The sequence below is a fragment of the Phasianus colchicus genome, chromosome 5 (assembly GCF_987193195.1).
Source record: "Phasianus colchicus chromosome 5, bPhaCol1.hap1.1, whole genome shotgun sequence".
NCBI classification, from domain to species: Eukaryota; Metazoa; Chordata; class Aves; order Galliformes; family Phasianidae; genus Phasianus; species Phasianus colchicus.
The window spans coordinates 31,207,723-31,230,664 of record NC_143440.1 but is presented as its reverse complement, the minus strand read 5'-3'; the positions used below and the strand labels follow the sequence as shown (position 1 = coordinate 31,230,664).

The following is a 22,942-nucleotide window of genomic DNA, read 5'->3' as shown; positions in this document are numbered from 1 at the left end:
ATCTACAGATTAAAGAGTGCTATTATTCTGCTGTAAGCAGAACTGCATACACAGCCTGTGCCAGGCAATTATCTGCACAGAAAATTCAGTTACCTGCTTACAGTACATGTTTTCTGTATCCCAGTCTTTCTCTTCAGCAAATCGAAACTGTGTAAAGGAATCTCCTACAGAAAAGAAATAAGAAAATATTTTATTTTTTTAATAGCACACTCCCTGTAAGCTCCAAATCCCACAGAAATACATTTAATCAATAAACCTCAAATTTTCAGCATATTTGTGTTTAATTTGAATGCTGCTTGCATTCAAAATAGTAAACTTCTCTAAGCACAACTGAATGGAATTTATGTACAGTATTTTGAGAGTACCCTTTATGAAAATCTTTAAATGTGCTGTATAAACATTTTTTCAAAAAATGAATTACAAACGTTCTAGATATCAGTTTGTGCTGGCCAAGTAAATGTTTTCTTTTGTTTGGTAGTTAATGCTTCAGATTTTCTCTTTCCTTACTCGGGCAGCTCATAAAAAAAATGGCACTTAAACCACTGTAGCCAAAACCTTGCTTCATATATAAGGGATTGAATAAAAAACACAAAGAAAAAAAACTCACACCATTAAATAGGGCTAACTAAACTACATATGTAACCTTAGCTATGGGATCTTCTAACCTCCTGTCATGTTGCTCCAAGACAGTAGGAACCTTCTTTTCCTACAGGTAAGCATAGGGTGTTGCTTTAGATTCTACTGCAGTACCACACTGGATTGCAGTATCACACTGCAGTACCAGATAATCTTATCAGCTTATCTGTTGTAAAAATACACCAGAATTCCAGGAAAAAATATTAGTAAGGTCTATCAGAGATGAAACATGAAAGATTAGGGTTGCAGAGGCAGGCAGAATCAGATCCAACAACAAATACATAATCATGCAAAAATGCAGAAATGCAAAAATGAAACAACCGTGAAAACTTCTTATGCTCTTACATGTTATACCATTCAATTAAAACAGCAGTTGAGCTATTTTATAACATTAGTTATTCACAGTGTATGAGCAAAATCATAATTCTGGAATAAGTTATTACTTGTTAGTAACTGACAATATTTCTATATACATATATATAAACACTAATATTCAGTCTTTATAGCAAGCAATTTACACTTTCAAGTGCTTCTTTTGAATCCATCACTGTTAGTCTATTTTAAAAATTGAAAATGAATCATCTTCGATTCTGGCAGCATTTAAAGAACAATTTACTTCAAATTAAATAAGTAAAAGTGTGGGGAACACCTTTTAACTTCTTTTGATCAACTTGCCGTAAAGAAATATGCCATAAAAATTATGAAGAACAAGAGAACCTCAAAATGAAATAATGACCAAAGATCTAGCATAACACATAGCATGTATGTTGCTGATGCACAGCATGGGATGTGTGTCTTCCTAGACCATGCAGTTTGAGAACAAACAGCTGTTTCTGCATCTTTGTACGGACAGACAGTAGACAGTTGCTGAACTGTTCACAGTTCTATTCAGAGGTGTGAAGGAGGTTAAATTTGATCCTGAGAATCACAGATTACCTGGAGAAATATGGTACTTTGTGCGTCTAACTATAGATGTGAATGTTTAACTTTTCATTGTGTTAATAACACAACTGTGAGTAAATCCTTCTGTCAGAGCATTGAGAACATTGCTCAGTAAAAGCTAAAGCTAAAACTTAAAGAAATCCAGATTCACTCTTAATGCAAATTAATTTAACTGCTCATTTTTAAAAGGCTCAGTTTAGTTACACATGTAAAGAAGTAGGTATGAAAAATGATTAAACCAAATGATTCTCAGAGCCCTCATACTATTGGGAAATAAGTCACGTATTTTCTTCAAGACAAAGAAGTAAAACAAAAGGATGAGTGGGTGCTCTAGATAGCTGAGAATGACCCGATGTAAAGCAGTTAAACAAACCTACTTCACCAGGAAAATAAGCCAGGATCGAGATCTGACTTGTGATTCTCCACACTTAGAAAGTCGGGAATAACAGATCCACAGACACTGTATTGCTGAATTAAGGGGTATGACTTAAACGGTAGTTTAACTAGGCTCTTAAATAGATTAACAAAGCATGCCTTTCAAATGGAAAAGCAATAACTACAATTCACAGTAGCACATTTAATGCAAATTAGGTTAATGAGAATGTTGGTCTAACCAATTATCTTTTCACAAATTCCTTTACCCTGAAAATAACTTCCTTTTGTGTCATGAATACTAATCAAACATCTTGCAATGACTCAGAGTTACTTCCACCATAAGAACTGCTTTTCTTCATTTGAATTTGAAGAATTTTTATCTTCCTTACAAACATTATTTGGTCTCCAAACACAGAGTAGCTAAAAATAATGCATTCAAGTAAACCTTACACATCATTTTTGATAACTTTTACAATAAATCTTAATAATCTTTTTGTAAAATGTAACTTTGCTATAAAAGAATAGCATTCTAAAGCACAATACTACACTAAGACTGGAATATATTTAAAGCTAAATCAATTGATTCAAATAGAATACATGTCTCACAGTCTCATTAGTTCAATAAGGTCTTCATACAAATATCCACTGAACAGCAGAATCAACAAATCCCTGTAAGCTGTACTAAACGTTTTCTAATATGTGAATTGACATTAGTATGAAAGTTGAAAGCCTGAAAAACACATTTCAGTGTGAGAAGAGAACAGCCACACTAGAAGCATAATTTTGTTCACTTTAACTCTCTAATTCACTGAAGACAAAAGACAAAACATTACTGAAGACGGAAGAAAAATATTTGGTAGTCTTAGAGATCGTGAAACAGATTTTCAGACTGGGAGGAGGAACAAACAATGTAACAGAGGCCTTCAAAGACAACCGCCTTGGTACAGAAGCACACACACAAATACAAGAATATCAACTGTTTTAAACAGAATTTATCTTCTCCTAAGCACGTATCAGACATTTTGATGAACTCATGCGGGATTTTCCATCCTTTGTTCATTCTTCATTTATTTAACTACCACAACCCAATCCTCTATCTACAAGTCTGTTCGGTCAGCTAAACTATGCAGTAAATTTATGATGGCAGCTTGCAGATGAGCAAGATAAACCACAAAATAACAGCTCAGGTACATTTGGGAAATTAGTGTGAGACCCAGAACACCTCAATACTCATCCTGAACCTGTGCTAACCAAAGTACTTCCTGCGTTACAACATGAAGGTTACAACATGAAAATAAAGAAGTCTATATCTTTATACTAATGATTTTAACAGTTTTTTTCCCAGTTTTTCCCTTCTTTCTGTATCGATCCCCAGCTCACTGCTATTTAAGAAGGATGTAATGTCAAAACAAGCTGCCTGCCTCCCTTCAGTTTTCTTCATAGGATTCAAAAACACAAGAGGAAACAGATGCTATTTTTAAAGTAGAAAAAAAAAAATCAGATTCTCCAATTCAAAATTTTTTTTGCAGGGAAAAACGATCTGAGTTGTTAAAGCATGCCTGGTGCTTGAAATGTTATCTAACAGCAACAGCTCATACAGGAATCTGACCAACTCTCTTCAGGAGTTGGGATGACAACAAGCAACATATTTTCTTTAAAGAGCAGAAAACTTCACATAGAATATCCAAGACAAATCCATCAATCAAACAAAAGGTAGGCAGTGAATTTTGGATTTATGAGTTTTGAGCAAATGAATGAGCAAAAAGAGAAAACTACAGTCTATCTATTTGTGATGAATTAAGTGCGAGTGCATCTTCATCAAACTGGAGGAAAAAGCATGAGGAAAAGTTCCTACTCACCTGCATCATGACATGCTCCCTAGAGCAGATTCTGGAAACAGCCACAACTACACACCAGGCACTGACAAATCTCATCCCTACCAAAAGATTTATTTTTTTTTATCCTTACATCGTGTTTCCAATACTGCAATTTACAGAGCAGTCCATCTACTATTAAAGCTTGTTCTAAATAACATACCTTCAGATAAATACCACAGAAGACACCATTTTTTCTCCTGCAAAGAGAGACTAACCTGTCTATAAATGGATAACAAATATTCTTCCAACCATAGAGAATCTTTTTGCAAGGAGTATTGTATGAATAATTTTATACACACCATAAACAGATATAATTATGTGGCCAAAGTAAAGTAGCATATATTATATAAGAAACTCTTGGAAGACACAAAGTTTCATGGCCCTCATAGTAATGTCACTGATTCCTATTTCTACATTTTTAATTACTCAACTCTGATAGGATACACACTGTAACTTCTATCTTTTACTACAACTAAGGCTGCAGTGTTTTACTTATTGCCTTAAGTGTAGACTGAGGAACAGAACGTGGGAAAACAAAAAGACTCTGAGAGAAATCAACATCTATTAATTTCCTTCAGATATTATTAAGAACAGTCTATTTCAAGTAACTGCAAAGTCTGTCTTTTATCAAGTGCATGGCAGTTATTTCCAAACAACAGGCCTTCACCACAAATGCTTCAGCACAATCTACATTTTCCCCTGGTTCTGCTATTCAGCAGTAGATTACACGGGAGTATTACAAAATCCAAAAGGCTCACACAACAATTCAGCATAAAAATCCAAACTACCAAAAATTCTAGAAGAATATCTTACATGTTCTTCTATAGATAGCAGTAGAAGACCTGGAGTTCTATGCAAATGTACTGAAGTCAAGGATACCCATATCCTGCACCGTGAACTATAAAGCATTTTTGTAATCAGACTGAGAAAAAAAAATGTTCAAAATTAATTCCCTGGCACAACTGTCCAGGGCTATTGGTCACATTAAAAACAACCACAACAAAACCAGGCAGATCTGACAAACAGCATGACCATCTGATCAAGGTTAAATCATACTCTCAAAATGTTAAATCTTTGCAGATAAACAAATAAGGAGAGGTCTTTGGAAACTGCTGCCATTTCCAGAACAAGGAGCGTCTACATAGGAAGAATAGAATGAGTTTAACATAGAGGATCACAAAAGCAAGGTTAGATACCAGTTTTTCAAATGAGTAGGAGGGTGAAACCAACCAGTCCCAGAGGACACAATGGTAAAAGAGGAAAAAAAGTATATGCAAATTCTGCTTGCTTTAAAAAAAAAAAATTAAAATTAAAATCTAAAGGAGAAGTTAACAAGAGTCAGGACAGGGAAAAGGTACATATAAAAAGGTATTCAAAGCAGTTCAGGGAAACAAACGGAAGTTCCTGTGCTAGTGTGTGAAGACAAGTGACTAAGAATTAAGAGAGAAAAAAATGGACCCCTTGGTGAGTGGTGCAGACGCTACAAGTTTCCATGGAACAAGGAGGAATAGAAGGAAACCGCAAGAACTTATGAATACAAAGATTTCACATCTGGTTCAGGAAGTCTGTGGGACATAAATAGCTACAAAGTAAGAAAGTATTTGGGAAAGCAGTGTATCAGGTAGCATGCTCAGCCTGCCCTGCTAAGATGGATGGAGTCTGCATCTAATTGAACATAACCAACATTAAACAAAACAAACATGTAGCATTTACTTACAGAGCTCTACAGAGAGCTACCTTAATGAGTCATCTTTTTACACAAAAAAATAGGAAGGAAAAGTATGAAATGCACAAATTTATTTTTATTCTGTAGCTAAGAGTTCTTTTGGATTGTTTCAAGTTCTACACCTGCAGCATTATAAGGAGAAGAGAAATATATGTCCATCTTCCCTATCTATCACACGTGTAACTGTAAAGATAGCCGTAAGCAAACTCTGCCTTGTCATTAACTTTTGCACATTTTCTAAAATGTATCACTACTTTTAATGTATAATTTTTTCCTCAGTACGTAACAGTGGTAAGTCTTGCAGCAAATGCAAACAGACTGCAGCAAAACATTAAAACAAAATGCACTGAACAAGACAAAAACATTTAGAATGTCAACCAAATGCAGCTATTCATAAATACCAACTCCATCTTCTCCACTTTTATACTGAATAAACATTAAAATGATATTTAAGTGTGAAGTTGTTGATTTCCCAGTAGATTAAACAAACTTTTTATTAAGTTTAAACTAGTCAACTTAAATATTTACATTTTTCCTGATGCTTTATGACATTTCCTATTGTCATTTTCCTTGGGTTGCTAATCTACAACATACTTAGTGGCTTTTAAATGTCAATGCAACCAGCTTGCTAGATTAGAGGAAATATAAAAATCCATACGGTATGCTGGGTTTTGAGCAGTAACATTGAAGAGAAGGACTGAAAAAAGGCAAAGATGACCAAACTTCTTAATGCAGAAATACTCATGACCAAAGACAACTTACTTATCTATGTATCTATTTATTTTCAGAAGCAGCAGAATTATATGTCAGGAGACTCTCCTTAGGGACAGGAACAGCAACTCATCTGAATAAAGGGCTTGCATGGAAAAATGCTGTGTGGGTGATGAACACCAGCACAACCCAGAGGGGCTGTGGTGTCTCCTCCTTGGAGACCTTCAGTAGACACCTGGACTTGGGCTGGGCACCCTGCTCTGCATACTTTGACTTCTCACACTTCTCAGCGAGGTACTGTGAGAAGTTAAAATATATATATATTCCATAATTGAAGACATAACCTCTCTGTACTTTATTCAGGAAGCTTCCATATTTTCCAAGTCACTCACAAAGCCTAACTACTACCATGTTTCTAATTCCAAATATAATAAATGCAGTACTGTATCCAACAAAATAGGTTTTAAACTAATCACTAATTATTGGAAAGCTCAGATTCAAAACGCAGTTCCTGGTGTGAACTTGGCAGAGAGCTCTTCTTTTGGAGATAGGCCTCTCTCAATTCTATAAATTATGTATATTTAGATTATTGATCATCCAACCTCCAGCATAAATAGTGCATTCAAGTATATCATTCTACTGAAGCTGGAAGATGAGCATATCACACAGTTCATTATATCAGATATTTTTGTGCTTTTTTCATTTAAGAAAATTTAACTAAAAGTATTGCATTGCATAAATTTACAGTAGGACAACCCCTGTTTTCTGTAGATATGCTGTCAGCATATTTGGCCTGAAAACTTCAAAATTATTCAAATATCTCTCCTTTTTACAAAGAGCAGCAAATGAAACAACTATTCCACATTGTGCCTCCTTCCAAAGCCATTCTAGTCATTCTACTTTTCAAAGAAGCAAACCAAAAAGAGAGAATCTTAGAAAAAAAAAAAAAAGCAAACTTTAAAATACTTTATTTTAAGCACCCTGCTATTTTTGTTCTGATAATAGTGAAGAATTTGACTCAATTAGAGAAAAAAAAACTCTGCCAACTATTCAAGCTTCAATTTTAAGCATTTAAAAGCAGTCAATTTTTGTTGATGGTACACAGAGTCTTTGACAGCCTCGCGTTATTAGAATTTCTTAACCCAACAAATTGCTCAAACTTTTTGTTAGCATTACACTTCCATTCCTAACTCTGTACTTCACAGAGCATTTACAACAAAATATGCAACTATATAATCAATAAGTATTATTTATGCTGCTGTGGATATTTTTAATACATCACTTCAGAATTTTAGAATTTTTCATGAAAGCAGAAATCACTATTCATGAAAGTTGCACAGCACACCATTTCTATGAGACTTTCCAAAGCATCCATAATTTATAGATTAAGGTGCAAGCCTAAAAGTATTCAAGCATTTTGATACACTGAGTATGAGGCTTGGCTCTCTTGTAGTTACAAAAGTTTCTGCAAGATATAACAAATCACACTACTAGCAGATGCTTGCAAGATTTTTACGTTTACCGCAATGAAACATCAAGAGATGCAGCTCCAGAAAACAAGACACTGGAGAATTTTCCTCTGATATGTTAATAAAATGACAGTGATTACAATTAGCAAAGAACAAATCTAGTAAAGTTCCATTTCTGTAAGGATAGAAAAGCCTGGACAGTGTTTGCACATGCAAAGTACTCCTAAGTATCCAAAAATATGAAGTGTAATGGCTCAGAGAGTTTTCAACACCAACTTAAAACTAACAGCAGACTGCTAAGTGTTCACCTCAGATAAAAAAAAATACAAACAGCACTCTGCATTTCTTTACTTAGGGCTGAAGAAGCCTCTACATTCTGGGCCTGCTTTATACTTGGAAGAAAAATTGTCCAACCACAGAAGCTAGAAGCTTATCTTTGTTTTTTTCTCTACACTTATCCCATTACTACAGATGAACTGTTCTACGCAAAGCTTAAAACCCTGTGTTAATAGAATTAAGAGTTCTGTAAAGTGAAAAAGAAAAAAAAAAATCCTCGCTATCTACAAGTCTTTAGGCCATGTTAAAAATGAAGTTGCAGCCTCATAAAAGCTTTTGCTCGTGTTTTGTATCAGGTTCTTCGAACCTATTCCAATACATTTATCACAAATAAAGACTGGGTTAGCTCAGGTATAAACACCAGTATCTCCAGGGCAGTGCCTGGAGAACACACTATAGCAATTCACATTTGTAACTTACAGTACCTCCTAGGAACATACCCTACAGCCATCTTACACAAGCTCTCCTTGCATGGCAGTAACAAGAAGTACAGCTGTCACACAAGCTGGAAAACTTGCAGAGGTTATACAGAAAGATGAACTGCACTTTTGTGGATGACAAACACCATTTGGGCTACATGCTTGTCACTGATAGTGAATTGCAGATCTGCATAACACATAATTTTTATTTAAGAATCTTCTGTATTCAAATAGCACAATATTTAAATGTGCTTTTTAGTGTTCATTTTTAAATATTCATTTAGGAATTTGTTTTCTATAGCAAAGGTTAGAATGGTATAATCCAACATTAAGAAAATAAAATTTAAGTTGAACATAACAGTTTAATTACTGCATTAATTCCATTGCATACTGTATACAGTGGCACCTACAAGCCTCTGAAAGTCAAATTAAAAATTTACTTGAACTGTCAAAGCTCACCTGCACCTTATAGATTTTTTGAGACATGAACTGTTCTAACCTGCCAGAAACAATTTCCTTACCTAAATCTAATCTATTATGAGTCACTGTAGAAATTAAATATACTACAAGACCAGCTTAGACAGAAGACTCAGAACTAGGAATTAGCGGTCACTGGTGTGAAAGGGAAAAACAAAGAATTTGGGAAAATCATACACACTGTAGTAAAATTAGTTTTTCAAGTTAAATCTCAACCACTCCTATGCCCCCAAAATTTGAAGAGAAATATCACAAAAGTCCTAGAATACTGTACTTTTAGAAATGCTTTTTATTGCATTGTATAGTAGCGTAACATCCAAGATTAATAACTCATCAAAAAAAAGGTAAATAAATGCAACAATACCCTTAAAAGCTGACACGCAGCACACATCTCTCTGATTCTACAAAGATGAAGGCACAACAGCTGAATATGACTCACATTCAAAATACACTTACAAAAAAACCTGTCAGCCTTAATGGAATTCATTTAATTCCATTGAATAAAGAAGGCTTGGCAATCAATAATATTAGAAACAATTTTCTGTGACTTCTACGACTAACGAAATGCACACCAGGAAAGTTTGGAAAATGCCACCTACAGAATTCATGAGCAGTCATTCTGTTTGTCTTCATGCATTTCACTGTGGGACTACAAGCAGAATAATAAAAAAGAGACAGAAGTCATTGGCCTCTTGTTAAGCCAGACTTTCTCAAAGTTATTTACAACTTCGATACTTAACCTATTTTTAGTCCCAGACATAATTATGAGTAGAAACCAATTATTACAATGGTGGGTGTTCCAAAGAGGCCTCCAAGATTTCCTGGCTTTAAAAAGAAGGTTTCTTGTCTATAGCAGCCTGTGCAGGTGACTGTTCCACAGAGAGTACAGATGTGTTATACTTTTTGCCCCCCAATAGCTAACCCTGCAAATGGGAAAGCAGTAGTCAGATCTATTGGCCTAGGCTGAAGAGGCCCCAGGATTTGGGAAGAAGCAATCCACAGAAGCTGCTGATGGTAGCAGCACTGTGTAACATCACATCACAAGAACAAGAGACTTGGTCTAAAATTTTTGTTCTGAATAAAGAAGCCAGACCTTTTCATAATCATCACAGAACGTATGGAAAACAAACAAGCAAACAAAACAACTCTAAAATTCAATTAACACAAATTTCTTTCACAGAATCATAATATCCCAAGTTGAAAGGGACTTACAACTATCATCAAGCTCAGGCTCCTGGTTCAACATAGTACAACCCAAAATTCAAACTACATTTCTGAGAGCAATGTCCAAATACCTTGAACTTCATCAGGCTTGGTGCTCTGATCAAGGCCCTGGGAAGTCTGCTCCATTGCCTGACTACTCCCTGGTGAAGAACCTTTTCCTAACAGCCCTCGCTGGTGCAGCTCCATGCTGCAGCATTCCTTTCTGGGCGGCTGCTTTCCAGCCTCTGTACATATTTCCAGAGTTGCCCTACTCTAGATGCAGAATCCAGAATGTGAATTTAAAAAGTGTCATCAAGTGTGTAATGAGAGTCAAGTATATAAAGTGCATGTTTTTTGGTTTTTTTTTTTTTTAACAAGAAAAACCAAAACTGCTGGGGCTACTTTGAGTTTTAAGTAACTCCAAGTTACTTGACAATAGTGCAAAGTAGAGAAGTATGCATCGATTCATTCAATCATAAAAATATGACTCCATATTGAGTCACTGATTCAGCCTTGATTCAGACCATTCCTGGAACGAACACAGTAATTTGTATTGTCTGGAAATTCACAGACAGATAAGTTCACCATTATGGTGGAGCCCTCCATTATGACCTATCTTTCAGAATTCCAGGAAGTTTTGCCCTCTAAAACAAAACACAAAAAACTCTACCCAGTTATTCTACAGTGCACTTATCTGGACTGTAGATTCATTTAGCTTCTTGCATGTCTATAAATAAATAATGAAAAAAGCTATTGCATGAGGTGCTACATGTCTGTAAGAGGTCACATGACCTAAAAGGGGACTACATTCATGCTGGAAAGTGCAAACTTGATTTCACAGTGCAGTCTGACATCCATTAAAGGGCATTTATTTACGGTTCCTTGAACTCAGAATTTTGGGTTTTAATTTTACAGGGCAGATATAGTAATAACATCTACTGCACGCTTTTTCACTGGGTACTTTTCATAAGATGCTATTCAAAACAAGAAACAAGCACTCTTCTTTATTTACATGCATATTATTTGCAGGCTGCCTTTGATACCTTTTACATTCTTGGACCATGGCTGACTGCATTTGGCTGTCACTGAATTTGTTCATAGAACAAGTTCTCACATTTTCAATATGCCAGTCTTCATAAATGAAGAACTGCACAGCCTGGCAGCATCCACAGGCCATTCCACTGCAGTGTCTTCCTAAATATTCTAAATATTCTTACTCTAATTGAAAGGTCAAACAACCTGCACAGGTGCTTAATTAAAAAAAATAAAATATATGCTACATTCTCACTAGGAATCTCATTTGTATTGGCTAGGAGAAGCTTTGTATTGGCTAGGAGAATAATTAGAAAGTAGGTACCTTAACAATTGCTTCTAATGGACATAAAATGACTAACATGAATATGACATAGCAGATGAAAGTGTTTGATTCCCCCAGTTGAATTTACCACCTTCCTTGGAAACAAGAAATAATAGACTCCTCCTCTGATACAAGATACAAACCTCCAGCTATAATAAGGGCTTACTGTCTCTTTTCAACAGTTTTACAATGAGACACACTTTGGAGAGTAGAAAAAGCTGGAAACAGACCACATGTGTGTGTCATGGACTGTTTACCCCTTAGACATTCAGTCTGCTCTACCATCTCAAAAATGTATAGACATTTTTCGTATGAGGAGAAGATTATGAAAAACAGATACGATCAGCACAACCATTGAAAGTGTGCTTGTTTGCTGAACACTGTGTCAGCTGATGATCTTCCTGGGTTTCTCTACAGGTTTTAAGCACTGATGCATGTAGTCCCTAAAATCTGATCACCAATATCTCAGTAGTAAAGGCTAATCACGTAATTTTTTACTGCTATATTTTAAATTTGTTGCTCTGGATGGATAACATTAAGCTGTGTGTTCATGTGACAGCAAAAAATACAGCTGTTTTTAAAAAGTTTTGACAAATTTGATGTTTAAGAATTGATTACAAGTAGCTAATGTTTAATAACATCAGAAGACCAATAAAGGTTGGTATATACACAAGTGTATACTCAGAAATAAAAGGAATCATAGGATAAGCAGAAATTCTCAGTGTATTTTCCTTCCATCAGTCGATACAACATCAGCGTTTTCTGATTTACTGAAAAAATATTTTTGGTTGTAAAATAGATCAAAGTTTTAATACAAATTCTATTTCTGAAGCAGATGAGACCAAGCTATACTTTTCATCTAGCTGTAACATGGTGAGCAAGTCTACCTGGTACAATTTCAATCTCAGGTTACTATGGCCTTGGAGAGGAACATGAAAAATGAATGAGAGTTCAGAGAAAGCAGTTCACATATTGTTGTCACAAAAGTGACAGCCAAAGAGAAGTTAATTTTCAGAAGAGAAACCTGAATTTCATGGTCTGAGAACAACTAACATTACGGTAACATTTGATTTCCTCCTCTCATTGTGGACCAGTAGTTCTCAGCTCCTAAGGCCAGACACTCCAAGTAAATTTAAAGGTTATTAAAAAAACATAATATGATATTATAATCCTTTATTACAAGACTACTGAAAATAAGCTAAGACAAAATGCAAATACAATGTTTTAAAGCCTGAAAAAAGCAGTATTATTGTATTCTCATTTTTAAATATAATGTACATAAATCATGTACATTAATAAGCACTTATTACTCTAGTTGGCAGCACGTTTCTTCTCTGCATTTTCCTGCTATAACCTACAACACTTCTCAGCAGATAGGGAAAATAAATAAATACATATTCTTTCATTTACAAATATACTAGTGATGGAAGACCACAGTAAGTAGCCTTACTGAAAACTGTGAAGTGGTAACAGTTTCAGAAACAGCAATTAAGAAACAATGACTAAAAATAAAAGATCTTATTTTAAAGTGAGGCTTTTCTGCAAGACAGCTGCATTTACAAGTTCATAAAAATGTACAATGCTTTACTTCCACTGAAACAGCATTCAAAGAGTCCAGAAGTTTTACGGCCAAAACTAACCAAAGCCCCAGCAATCTCTACTCTGACAATCTCTACCTCTCCCCCAGGTTATCTTTAGATAACATTCCTTACAAGATAAAATAGAAATAACTCTTTGCCGCAGCAAAACCTGAAGGTTCTGGCTGTGTAGCTGCACATCCTCCCCTAGGCTGAACCCTGACTGAGCAGCCTCATTTTGCTAAACCCACCAGAAAAGTACAGCTCATTTATTTGCCAGCAGTGAAATGATAAACTAGTGTAAAGCAAGACCCTTTAGCACTACTGATCAGAATGAGTCTCCACGTTTTTGTTTCTGAAACTGAATGAAAATGCAACGAGCTCATTTACTTCAAAATGAATGTCTGAAAATGACATTATTTGCTAATATTAAAAAATCCATACACTTTGAAACAGAGTATATTACTCAATAACAGATTTTCCCAAGAAAGTATGTACAACACTTACAAAGCTGAAGATGTAATATAAAAGCACAAGTAAAGAATGGGCTTGCGTGCATTTTGCATGTGCTGAAGGCTGCACAACACACAAAAGAAATATTGCAATCACTTCTCTTATTACACCTTTTTCTCAGTCTACTGCCTTAGAGAAAAGCATTCATTTGTGAATCATCAGTGAGAGAGATATAAATATTTCAGAATGCACTTTTTTCTGACAAAATTGGGGCAGAGTAGCCATGCACTGGAATCTGAACCATAAAATATAATTTCTTCATGTGTTTTCAAGGATAAAGGGGAGGAAAAATTAGAGAACAGGATTATGTAGTAAAGTCTAAGTATTCCCCGATTATAAGAGGATGCATCATACAAGAACAGAAACATTAACTTCAACATCTTCTAACTCCTGAATGCCTGCCATACTAATCCTAAAACTGTCATTTTAATCTATTATTATTTGCATTACATGCAAGGACATGTTTGTAAAACCAGTTAAGTACTTAGGCGTCTGTACGTAACCACCTCCAACACCCGCCTTTGTTCTTGTACCTTTACTGAGATGCCTCCACCTTACATTCCTACTTTGTATAAATGAGAAAGTAGACTGCATTTCTCCTTCATGAGAAGCACTGCTCATAAAGCTACGTGACAGGTTTATGGAAGTATTCACTGTTCTTTTTAGGAGAACTCTATACAGAAGAAGTATTTAAAATTTCAAAGTTTATAAGTCAAATTTAAGATTATACCTAACAATAAAATGAAAGCTTAGCTTGAACAATACACGGTGAATATCAGTAGAAATCATGTATCAAGAAAAAATGAGATTTCATAAAATTTAATACAGGTCAGAGCCTTCCTAGTCCATCACAGCAGCCTTTTAATAACTGAATAACTAAATAGCATAGTGCTGAATGATTAAAAAGAGGTCTCTAATTTTAGTCAGAAATTAATCTATTTGTTCTAATGAGACTTAGCCATGCTGATTCCTATTTCAGTGCCAATGAGCCTCATGGGAGAAAGCAACTATCATTACACAGCTCTAAGTATCTGTCTGTAGCTGCCACTGATCCTTATTCTAAAAGCAAGACACATTCTAATTGCACATTATACTAGTGTCTTTCACTTCCATACTGCAAATACTTCTCATGTGGAAAAATCAAAGGCCCTATTAAAAGTATACTTTTAATTGATAAATTAATTGCATAACATCAGTTACGGTACTACAGAATTTTCATGGCTAAGCATAGATAAAACTACAGCTGAAAATACTGCTAAATGTTTGTGCTGTCACACCATGGTCTTGTCCTAGTACTTATAATGCCTTACTCTTACATATACCGCAAGCTCTATAAAATGACTGCTACAGAGCACAGTTTTTCTGTCCCTTAAGATTAAATTTTATCCCCATTACTTACCATTTGTGATCTTTATTATGCCCTTCACCATAAGTATAAATCTTATTAAGCGGCTTATTAAAAGCTGGCAAGAGTCTAGCACTTTCTGTTGCTCGAACTAGCAAAGAAAATAATTAAGGCATCCCTCATTGCTATATCCCCATCCATCTCTGGCAACAAAATAATTAATTGTTTCAGCCACGTATAAATGATATCCCATTAAACCATAAAAAGGTGACCCATCAAATAACATTCTAATTGAGACTGAAAAATTTCAACACATCCATTTGGGGTGGGGGGGTTTAAACACTTTTTCTCCTTTTCCTGTCTCTGAACCCTACATAAGGCATGCACCTGCCTCATATAACACAATCTTCTCACTATCTGTATCTTTGCATAAGTATTACAAGTCCTCTTCTCACAGACTCATGAACCTGCATGTTATTGCTAGGATAACACTGGCTAATGGGAGTGAAAAAGGTATTTCCATAAGCATGACTAACATTGTCTTAAGTTTACACTTATCACAGGAGAGAATGGAAAACAATTTATAAACAAACACAAAACACAAGAGTTGAAATTATTACAGGAATGAGCTGAGATGTGAAAGAATTCTATCAGGATTCTATCAGTCCAGATCAAGTGGAAGTATCTTTTGCTCTAACTGCACTCATAGCTGGAATAATTTCCTGTATAATGATAGGACCAGAATCATACTCTCTATCATTCCTAAAATACTGAAGAGGTTTTTTTCTTTCCTATAGCCTTTGGAATAGTTTAAGTAACTAATACAATCTACACTACTTTCAATAAGGAATTCATACAAAGATTTGGTCTGAGAGGATATTAATCTTTTAAAAAGAAATTACTTTGAAAGATTATAACAAATAGTATATTATAAATGTACATGCAACAAGTTTAATGACCACAAAAACATAACACTAAAAAAATAAACAGCAGATGCATAAAGGCTACACACAGAGTTAGGTCATTTTGGGATATATTTAATTACTTAACAATAACTCATATGGAAAAAGAGGTTATGAGATGTATTGTTTGTCTACCCACCAGTTACTTTTGATCTATTTCAAAAATCTTAATTGAATACAGTAGAGGTGAAGCTTTTGAACAAATGATGCTCCAAGTTTTGTGACCTACCAACAGATAAGGACACCCTGAATGCTTTTATCAAAGGAACAATAATTTGAACTCAGCTCCTTATTCATGGGGGAAAAAAAAAAAAAAAAAAAGTAGCAACCAGCAAGGTAATCAGCAAGTCCAAAGAAGCCTAACCCAGTAAAAGCACGGACTGACATCCATCCGAATTACTAGGAAGAGAAAAAGGGCACAGAGAAACAAACCATAATGGGGGGGGAGAAAGAGGAGGGTGGAATACTTGTCTTGCCTATAGGAAAACCTGTTTTTAATATCAGCTTTCAGAAAAGACCCTTTTTGTTATTAGGGCTTTATCTCATGACATTAAAAAGTTTCCTTGTCACTGTCAAATCCTGAGCTGACTACACAGTCTTCTGCTTACTCTGATTTGTGTTAACGACTTTCCAAAATGAAATTAAGATATGACAGTTAGAAGGCCATAGCCTTCATGAAAATTTTCAATTAAGTCACAAAAAACAACTGATTTTTTTTTTTTTTTTGACAACTTAATGCCAATTTACTTCTTGATTTGTTATATTTTGTGTTTTCTGCTTACTGGCTGAGTTCGGCAGGAATTTTAGCATACAGCATTTCTGAAAATCCAGTTTATAAAGTCTTCAGAGAAAGGAGTTTGCTGTTAAGCATATAGATGTTATTATATAACAAATTGCAAATAAAATGGAGTGAAGAGGAGTAGAAAATGTGCAATTATTACCTTACTTGACTGACTTTCCAGTTCATATTTAACTGTTTTATAACTCATTTTCACCTGTTTAGGATTCTTTTACTGTTTAGGATTCTGTGCATATGAATAAAGAAAGTGCTTACTGGGGAGAAAGATGGTGGATGGAAGCAACCTAAAAGGGTTAGTGTGGTAATCTTTGAAGATGAGATGAATGTTTTTTGTAAAAAACCTCACACTTCCATTAATCCTGCACAGTTACTTGTATGAAAGAGCAAAGAATGGAACAATGAATTTAAAATTAAACAAGTAAAGCGAAGAAAAACAAATAGGTTCTTTTTTCACTGGAATTCTACCCTTATGGTGGTCCAAAAGAACTGTTTGCAAATTAGGGTATAAATTAATATGAATGAAGGTGGCAGAACCCGTCCTTTAATATATAATGCTATTTAAATGATTATTTGTACTACTGCATCCAGTAAATTAGTTTGCAAAATGCATTATATAAACAAATTACTGACATATAATTTTCTTAAGCTTGTAAAAGGGACAGAGGAAATGGTACTGATTATTTCCACTATTATCATTGTTAACGTTGAATTTAAGGGGCTCCAGAAGGAAGCATTTAATTTCAAGTTTCTCTACTTCAATCTTTAAAAGAAGCCTCTGATTCATTATCAATCTTAGAAATAGTAAACTGAATTTTATACTGGGGTATTTCCCTCATAGCTGTCTAGACACATAACATACCAAGTGCAGGTAATACAAGCTTTGACCCACCTGTAAACAAAATAGCAGAAAGGCAAGGCCAAGGTTTGTTCTACATGAATCTCTAAGATGTGGGCCCTCATAAGCATCATCAGCCATGCAAGCACATTTAAAATCCTCAAGATAATGCCAGCATTAAAAATTAATACCAGAAGAACAGTGTGAATTTCTTATTTCTCCAATTTCATTAAGATCAAAATTTCAGTCAACTGTTTATCTGAACACAGCTGGCAATGCTGAAATTAAACTCAGGAAGGGGAGGAAAGGAAGAAGCCTTCATATTCACTTGAGCCTTCCCCTGCCTTCAGGCTCACTGCTCCTCAATCTGCTGAACTTGCATTCTGCAGTTTAACACTGCAACTTTTACCTATGAAAACCACTGAAGACAGCATTCTGAGACCATTAAGAATTGTAAAGTAAGGTGCTCTAAATGGAAAGTTTTCTTTTCTGCTCAAGCAATTATTTCTTGCAGACCTTCTGAGGGCTTTTTTTTATTTTGTTTTTGCTTTTATCCTTTCACTCTTATCAAGCAGGCCTTACTTAGCTCATTTAGAAAATTTACACAATTTTCTTTAACAAATTCCCTTTAAAATATAACATGACACCAATAGTACATGGGATGGAATTAGTCCTATATGATCACTTTATCTGTAACTAAATGAACTACAGCAATTACAGAACATCAGATCTCAACATATGTATAGATAAAGCTCCAAACTGCTAATTGATTTCAGCTACATTATTGCAAACATATTCCCACTACCTCATGGCTATTGAAATAGATACACAAAAAATATTTGCAACTTTTGCATAAATCTGGCTACTTGAAACAAAAGGCTTAAAGAGAACAAAGAGAGATTGACCATGTTTTACAACAAAAAGTTAGGTAGCCTTTCTGGTACAATTTTTAAGGTCATGCCTGGGGAAAGAAGAGACACTTCCCAACAGTTCCTCACCTTTTGAGGTGCCAAGTAGTGGAGAGATGAGCTTCTTCTCAGGTCTACAAGGAAGATGGGGCATTCAGCTGCTTGAATTAAACAACTTTAGAAATTTAGTACTGGTAGTACCTTTCAAAAAATATTTTTACAGAGTTGAAATGGGATTTACTGAAACAGGTAACTGAATTCCATTTTAAAAGTAAAGATTGTAAAATGATCAACTACCTCACATAGAAGCATTTTTGATTTTAACCTGTGCATTTGTCCATGAACATTCTTCAATGCTAGCATTAAAATTAGATGCACATAATAAAATGAGGAAAAAGTAGAAGGAACAAGTAGACTTCCTTTGGTGATTACACTCCACTTAAGCTCAACTGAGTACTAAAAATTACTTGTATTTATAGTCTTTTTCTGAAAATACTATCAGAGCCTCACAATGCCTCAAAAATAGTAACATAATTAATTTTAATTTTGCCCCATAAGTAGGAGGAAGACTATCTTCAATTTAACTTAAAGTTTTAATGTGATGGAGTTGCAATTCATAATACGATTATACTTTTTCAAATTTTTGCAAATCTTAACTTTTCCACAGGAAAATCCCACATGACATTATTCTAAACAGATTAGAAAACGGAGTTTTAACAATTTTGAGAGCTTTTCTTAACTTTAAGAAGAAAAGGTCATCCTTTACCTTTTCAATCTTTGAAAAAGAAATTAATAATCCTAATCCATTCATACCTTCTGCTTTGAGTGCCTTAATACATATCACTTCAGATTAGGCGTAAATAGTGATGGAAAAAAAGTATGTACTCTGTGGAAATGTTTATTCATACTTGTGACAAATTGTCTTCCTACAAGTGCTTCTTTCTTACAGTTTTAGGAAATCATAGGAGAAGAAGGACAGTACAAGTTTTAGACTAGCAAACTTTTCACATGGTTTTAGCCTCTGAAGAAATATCAGAGAGAGAGGGATAGGAAGACAGAGAGAGAGAGAGAGAGAAGAAAAATTAGGTTAAAAAAATGCACTTAATAGAAATATTGTTTCTCCTAAAAGGAGTAGTGACACTTCGTGTACATTCTTTCAAGTGCTCTACAAAAGCAAAATTTTACCTTGGAGTATATTTAAAGGTGTCTGGCACATTGAACAAGAAATGTAACTTCTGAAAAGATATTTTAAGATTCTGAAAGAAAGTTTCTCCTTCATTATCTTTTCTACTGCCATTAACTCAGTACAACTAAGTTTTAGAGGGATGAAAGGTGAGGGAGAGCGCACATTTGAAAATGGGATTTGGAACAGAACAAGAGGATTTGGGGAAAAGTCTCAGGATGGAACTAATTAGTGAAAACAGAGTGTTATAAACACATCTGAATTAACGTACAGAACAAAATACTCTATGAAACATGGGAGCTCTTCAAGTTTAAAATTCAAAAGAATTCCAAGACCTAGTAACTACTGGCTAGTAAAGCAGAGATCAAATTTTAAGTGAAATGTTTACATACGTCTTTGTCCATACACGTATTGCGAACACACAAGTCAGATGAAACATTTGAAGATTCTATTCTAAAGAATTTAGATTTAAAGATCCTATTTCTATTTACTCATATAAATGAAATGTACAAATATTTCAGGACTTTTAAGAAACAGGTTGAAATAACAATATTTACTACTTTATTCCAAAATACACTTTGGCACAGTGTTTTTAAAATTATCTTAAGAAGTTTATACACCGCTACCAAAAAATATATCTCAGAAAACACCATTTGGGCATTAATCTTCCAACATCTGAAACTCCAAGCCATACTCACTAGAAAAAAAAATATTGCAAATTGGCATGCTTGGTGTGTAAAATGAGCTAGCATTTGTGAAATTTTAAAATGGCTACCTACATTGAGATCTATGAAAAACAGATTTTAGGAAAGTACATCCAGTGCATCAAATACTGATTAAAAAATTTAGACTCCTCAAGTTATAATCATGCTATGAACAGTTCTTCAACAACATTAAATAATTCTTTCAACTTGTTTACACCTTCACCTTTTTAATTAGGTACACTATTTTGAAAACATGCCTTTGTTTATCAACTATGATCCCACCTGCAGAATACATTAGGATCACAACAGAACGACATGTAATGATGACACTAGCATTATGCACAGGATAAATTCATTAGAAGAAAAATGGCAAATTTCCCAATGCTGGGAAAGGTGATGATGACAATTTGCAATAAGTCATTCATTTCTTTCTTTCATTACAACCAATAAAGAGTAGCTACAGATGAAATAAAGAGGAGGGTACAGGCTGGATAAGGACAGCTACAAACACTATAGTTAAATTTGCACGAAGGACAGAATTCTCAAAAGCGCGAAATCACAACATGGTTCTCAACACAGCCTTGAGGGCTCTGATACATGGGGAATGCACACCTTGTGGGTGCAACCCATCACACAAATGAAAATTTTCAACTAGGAAAGTAATGTCAGTCTAGCCATTTTGAATGGATTCTACTGAACACGGAATTATCTTTTCAAATAAGGAGAGAAGTAAGAATCATGAACAAAAAGTTCATATACCAGTGAATAGCACTGCTTTCCTTTGTTCATTTAACTACTACCACAAAAAAGACATAGAAAAAAAAGAGCATATGAGGAGGGGGGTGATGACAACATGCAGGGAGGAAATTGTATCTTTTCTGATTGTTGTGGAGGTTTGAAAATAAATCAACACATATGCACATGTTTTAAAGGAAAGAAAAGAATTTAAAGTACGGATAATAATATAAAGATGTACCTTTGTCCGTAACTGCAAAAATCAAAACGATATGCAAGAGGTCTTTTTGTACATGAGAGAAATGGAAGCTACAGACAGAAAAGCAACTATACTGAAAACTATTAAAGATTGAAATTGGAAAGAACAGAATTGCCTTACAACTGTACAAATGTGGGGAAAAAATGGCAAATTTAAGGTTTTCTTTTAGTTTTAAGCTTTCACCATTCCCAATGTATTTTCTCTCCTACGTAAGGTTTCCTCCAGTTTATTTACTTATTTGTTTTTTATCTGACTCACTCATATGTAGTGGAACATCCTAGACAACCAAATGAATATAATACATTATGACAAATTATGTAAAATTAAAATCTTCTAGAACAATAATCCATTTAATCCTTAATAGGTGACTGTAGAGAAATAAAAAAACTACTTTTTATCTTCCATTCTCAGTAAAGAACAAGTGTGAAGACAGAAAAAGAAGCTAATATCATGCATGCATGCATGGCAAAGTGCTGGTAACCAAGCAACCAGCAGAAAACATGTCACAGGGAAAAAGCATATTTACAATCTTAAAGTCTCATTTATACACAGTTATAGATACCAGTTGTATGAAAGGAGGCTCACAAAACAATCATTTAACTTTTTTCTTCCTCTCCATTTTGCTTTGATTGATTGATACTCTCTGTTTTTATTTGGATTAATCTCCTCAAAGCACAAAGGCTATCTTAATTCCACATTTTCTTCTTGAAAATAAAAGTAGTAATTCTTTATGAATGGGTGCACAAATATAGATTGCACTCTTAATACTGCAAACGTAATATTTCCTACATATACTACTTTGGTTTTGCCTTCTAATAAGACTCTGCGTAAGTACTGGATGTAAGTTATTCATTTTTTTTTTGTACAATCAACAAAATACTTGAGTAAATTTACACTTAATATTAAACAAACAGTATACTATACACGTTCAGCAAGATCATGCATGCTGAGACGATTATTCACATACATGGCTACATTTCTCATCTTTGGTTTTACAAACCAAGTTCTTTGAAGATTTAGTATAAGTTGCAGAAGTTTATTAAATGCCCCAAAGCAGTAATTACATATTTTTTCTGATTAATTTTTTTGGCCATTTTGAACATAAAATAGCAAACAGGAAGGTTTTCAGATAGATTATTACTGATGTGTTTCTGAGACAATGGATACAGCAGAAGCAATGACTATCACTCCTTCTTCTAAAGGATTCTCCAAACTTGTAAGAAAAATATCATATTGATTGACCTGAACTACTCATTTGGGGAGTAGAGCAAGGAACGGGGATGCTAAATACATTCTTTACATTTTCATTACTTTGATGTTGTTGTCTCATTTTTATCTAAACACAACCATGGACAGGGATTGTGCAGCAAAAGCAGTAGGGAGCCAGCTCCTCACTATGCCTCAGATACCAAACACACCACAGCACATGCACAGAGGGGACAGGTGGGTTTGGGAGCAAAAGTAAAGTCTTCACAGGCAAATTTCTGCCATAGACAAACACCATGCTGAACTATCCCTCCTGCATAGCATGTATAATTTCTGATACAAATGATGGTGCTAAATAATCTACAGTTTATCACATACAAAGACACAA

General features: G+C 34.6%; 1 protein-coding gene across 1 annotated transcript in view; it reads right to left on the bottom strand.

The window, feature by feature from the left end:
• The window catches only part of AVEN (apoptosis and caspase activation inhibitor), an 84,263-nt gene that overhangs the window by 5,406 nt on the left and 55,915 nt on the right, over positions 1 to 22,942 (bottom strand). Inside the window, exon 3 of the mRNA XM_031593721.2 lies at positions 94 to 164. Within this exon, the coding sequence (XP_031449581.2) occupies positions 94 to 164 (71 nt within the window). The remainder of the gene's footprint in view (positions 1 to 93; positions 165 to 22,942) is intronic.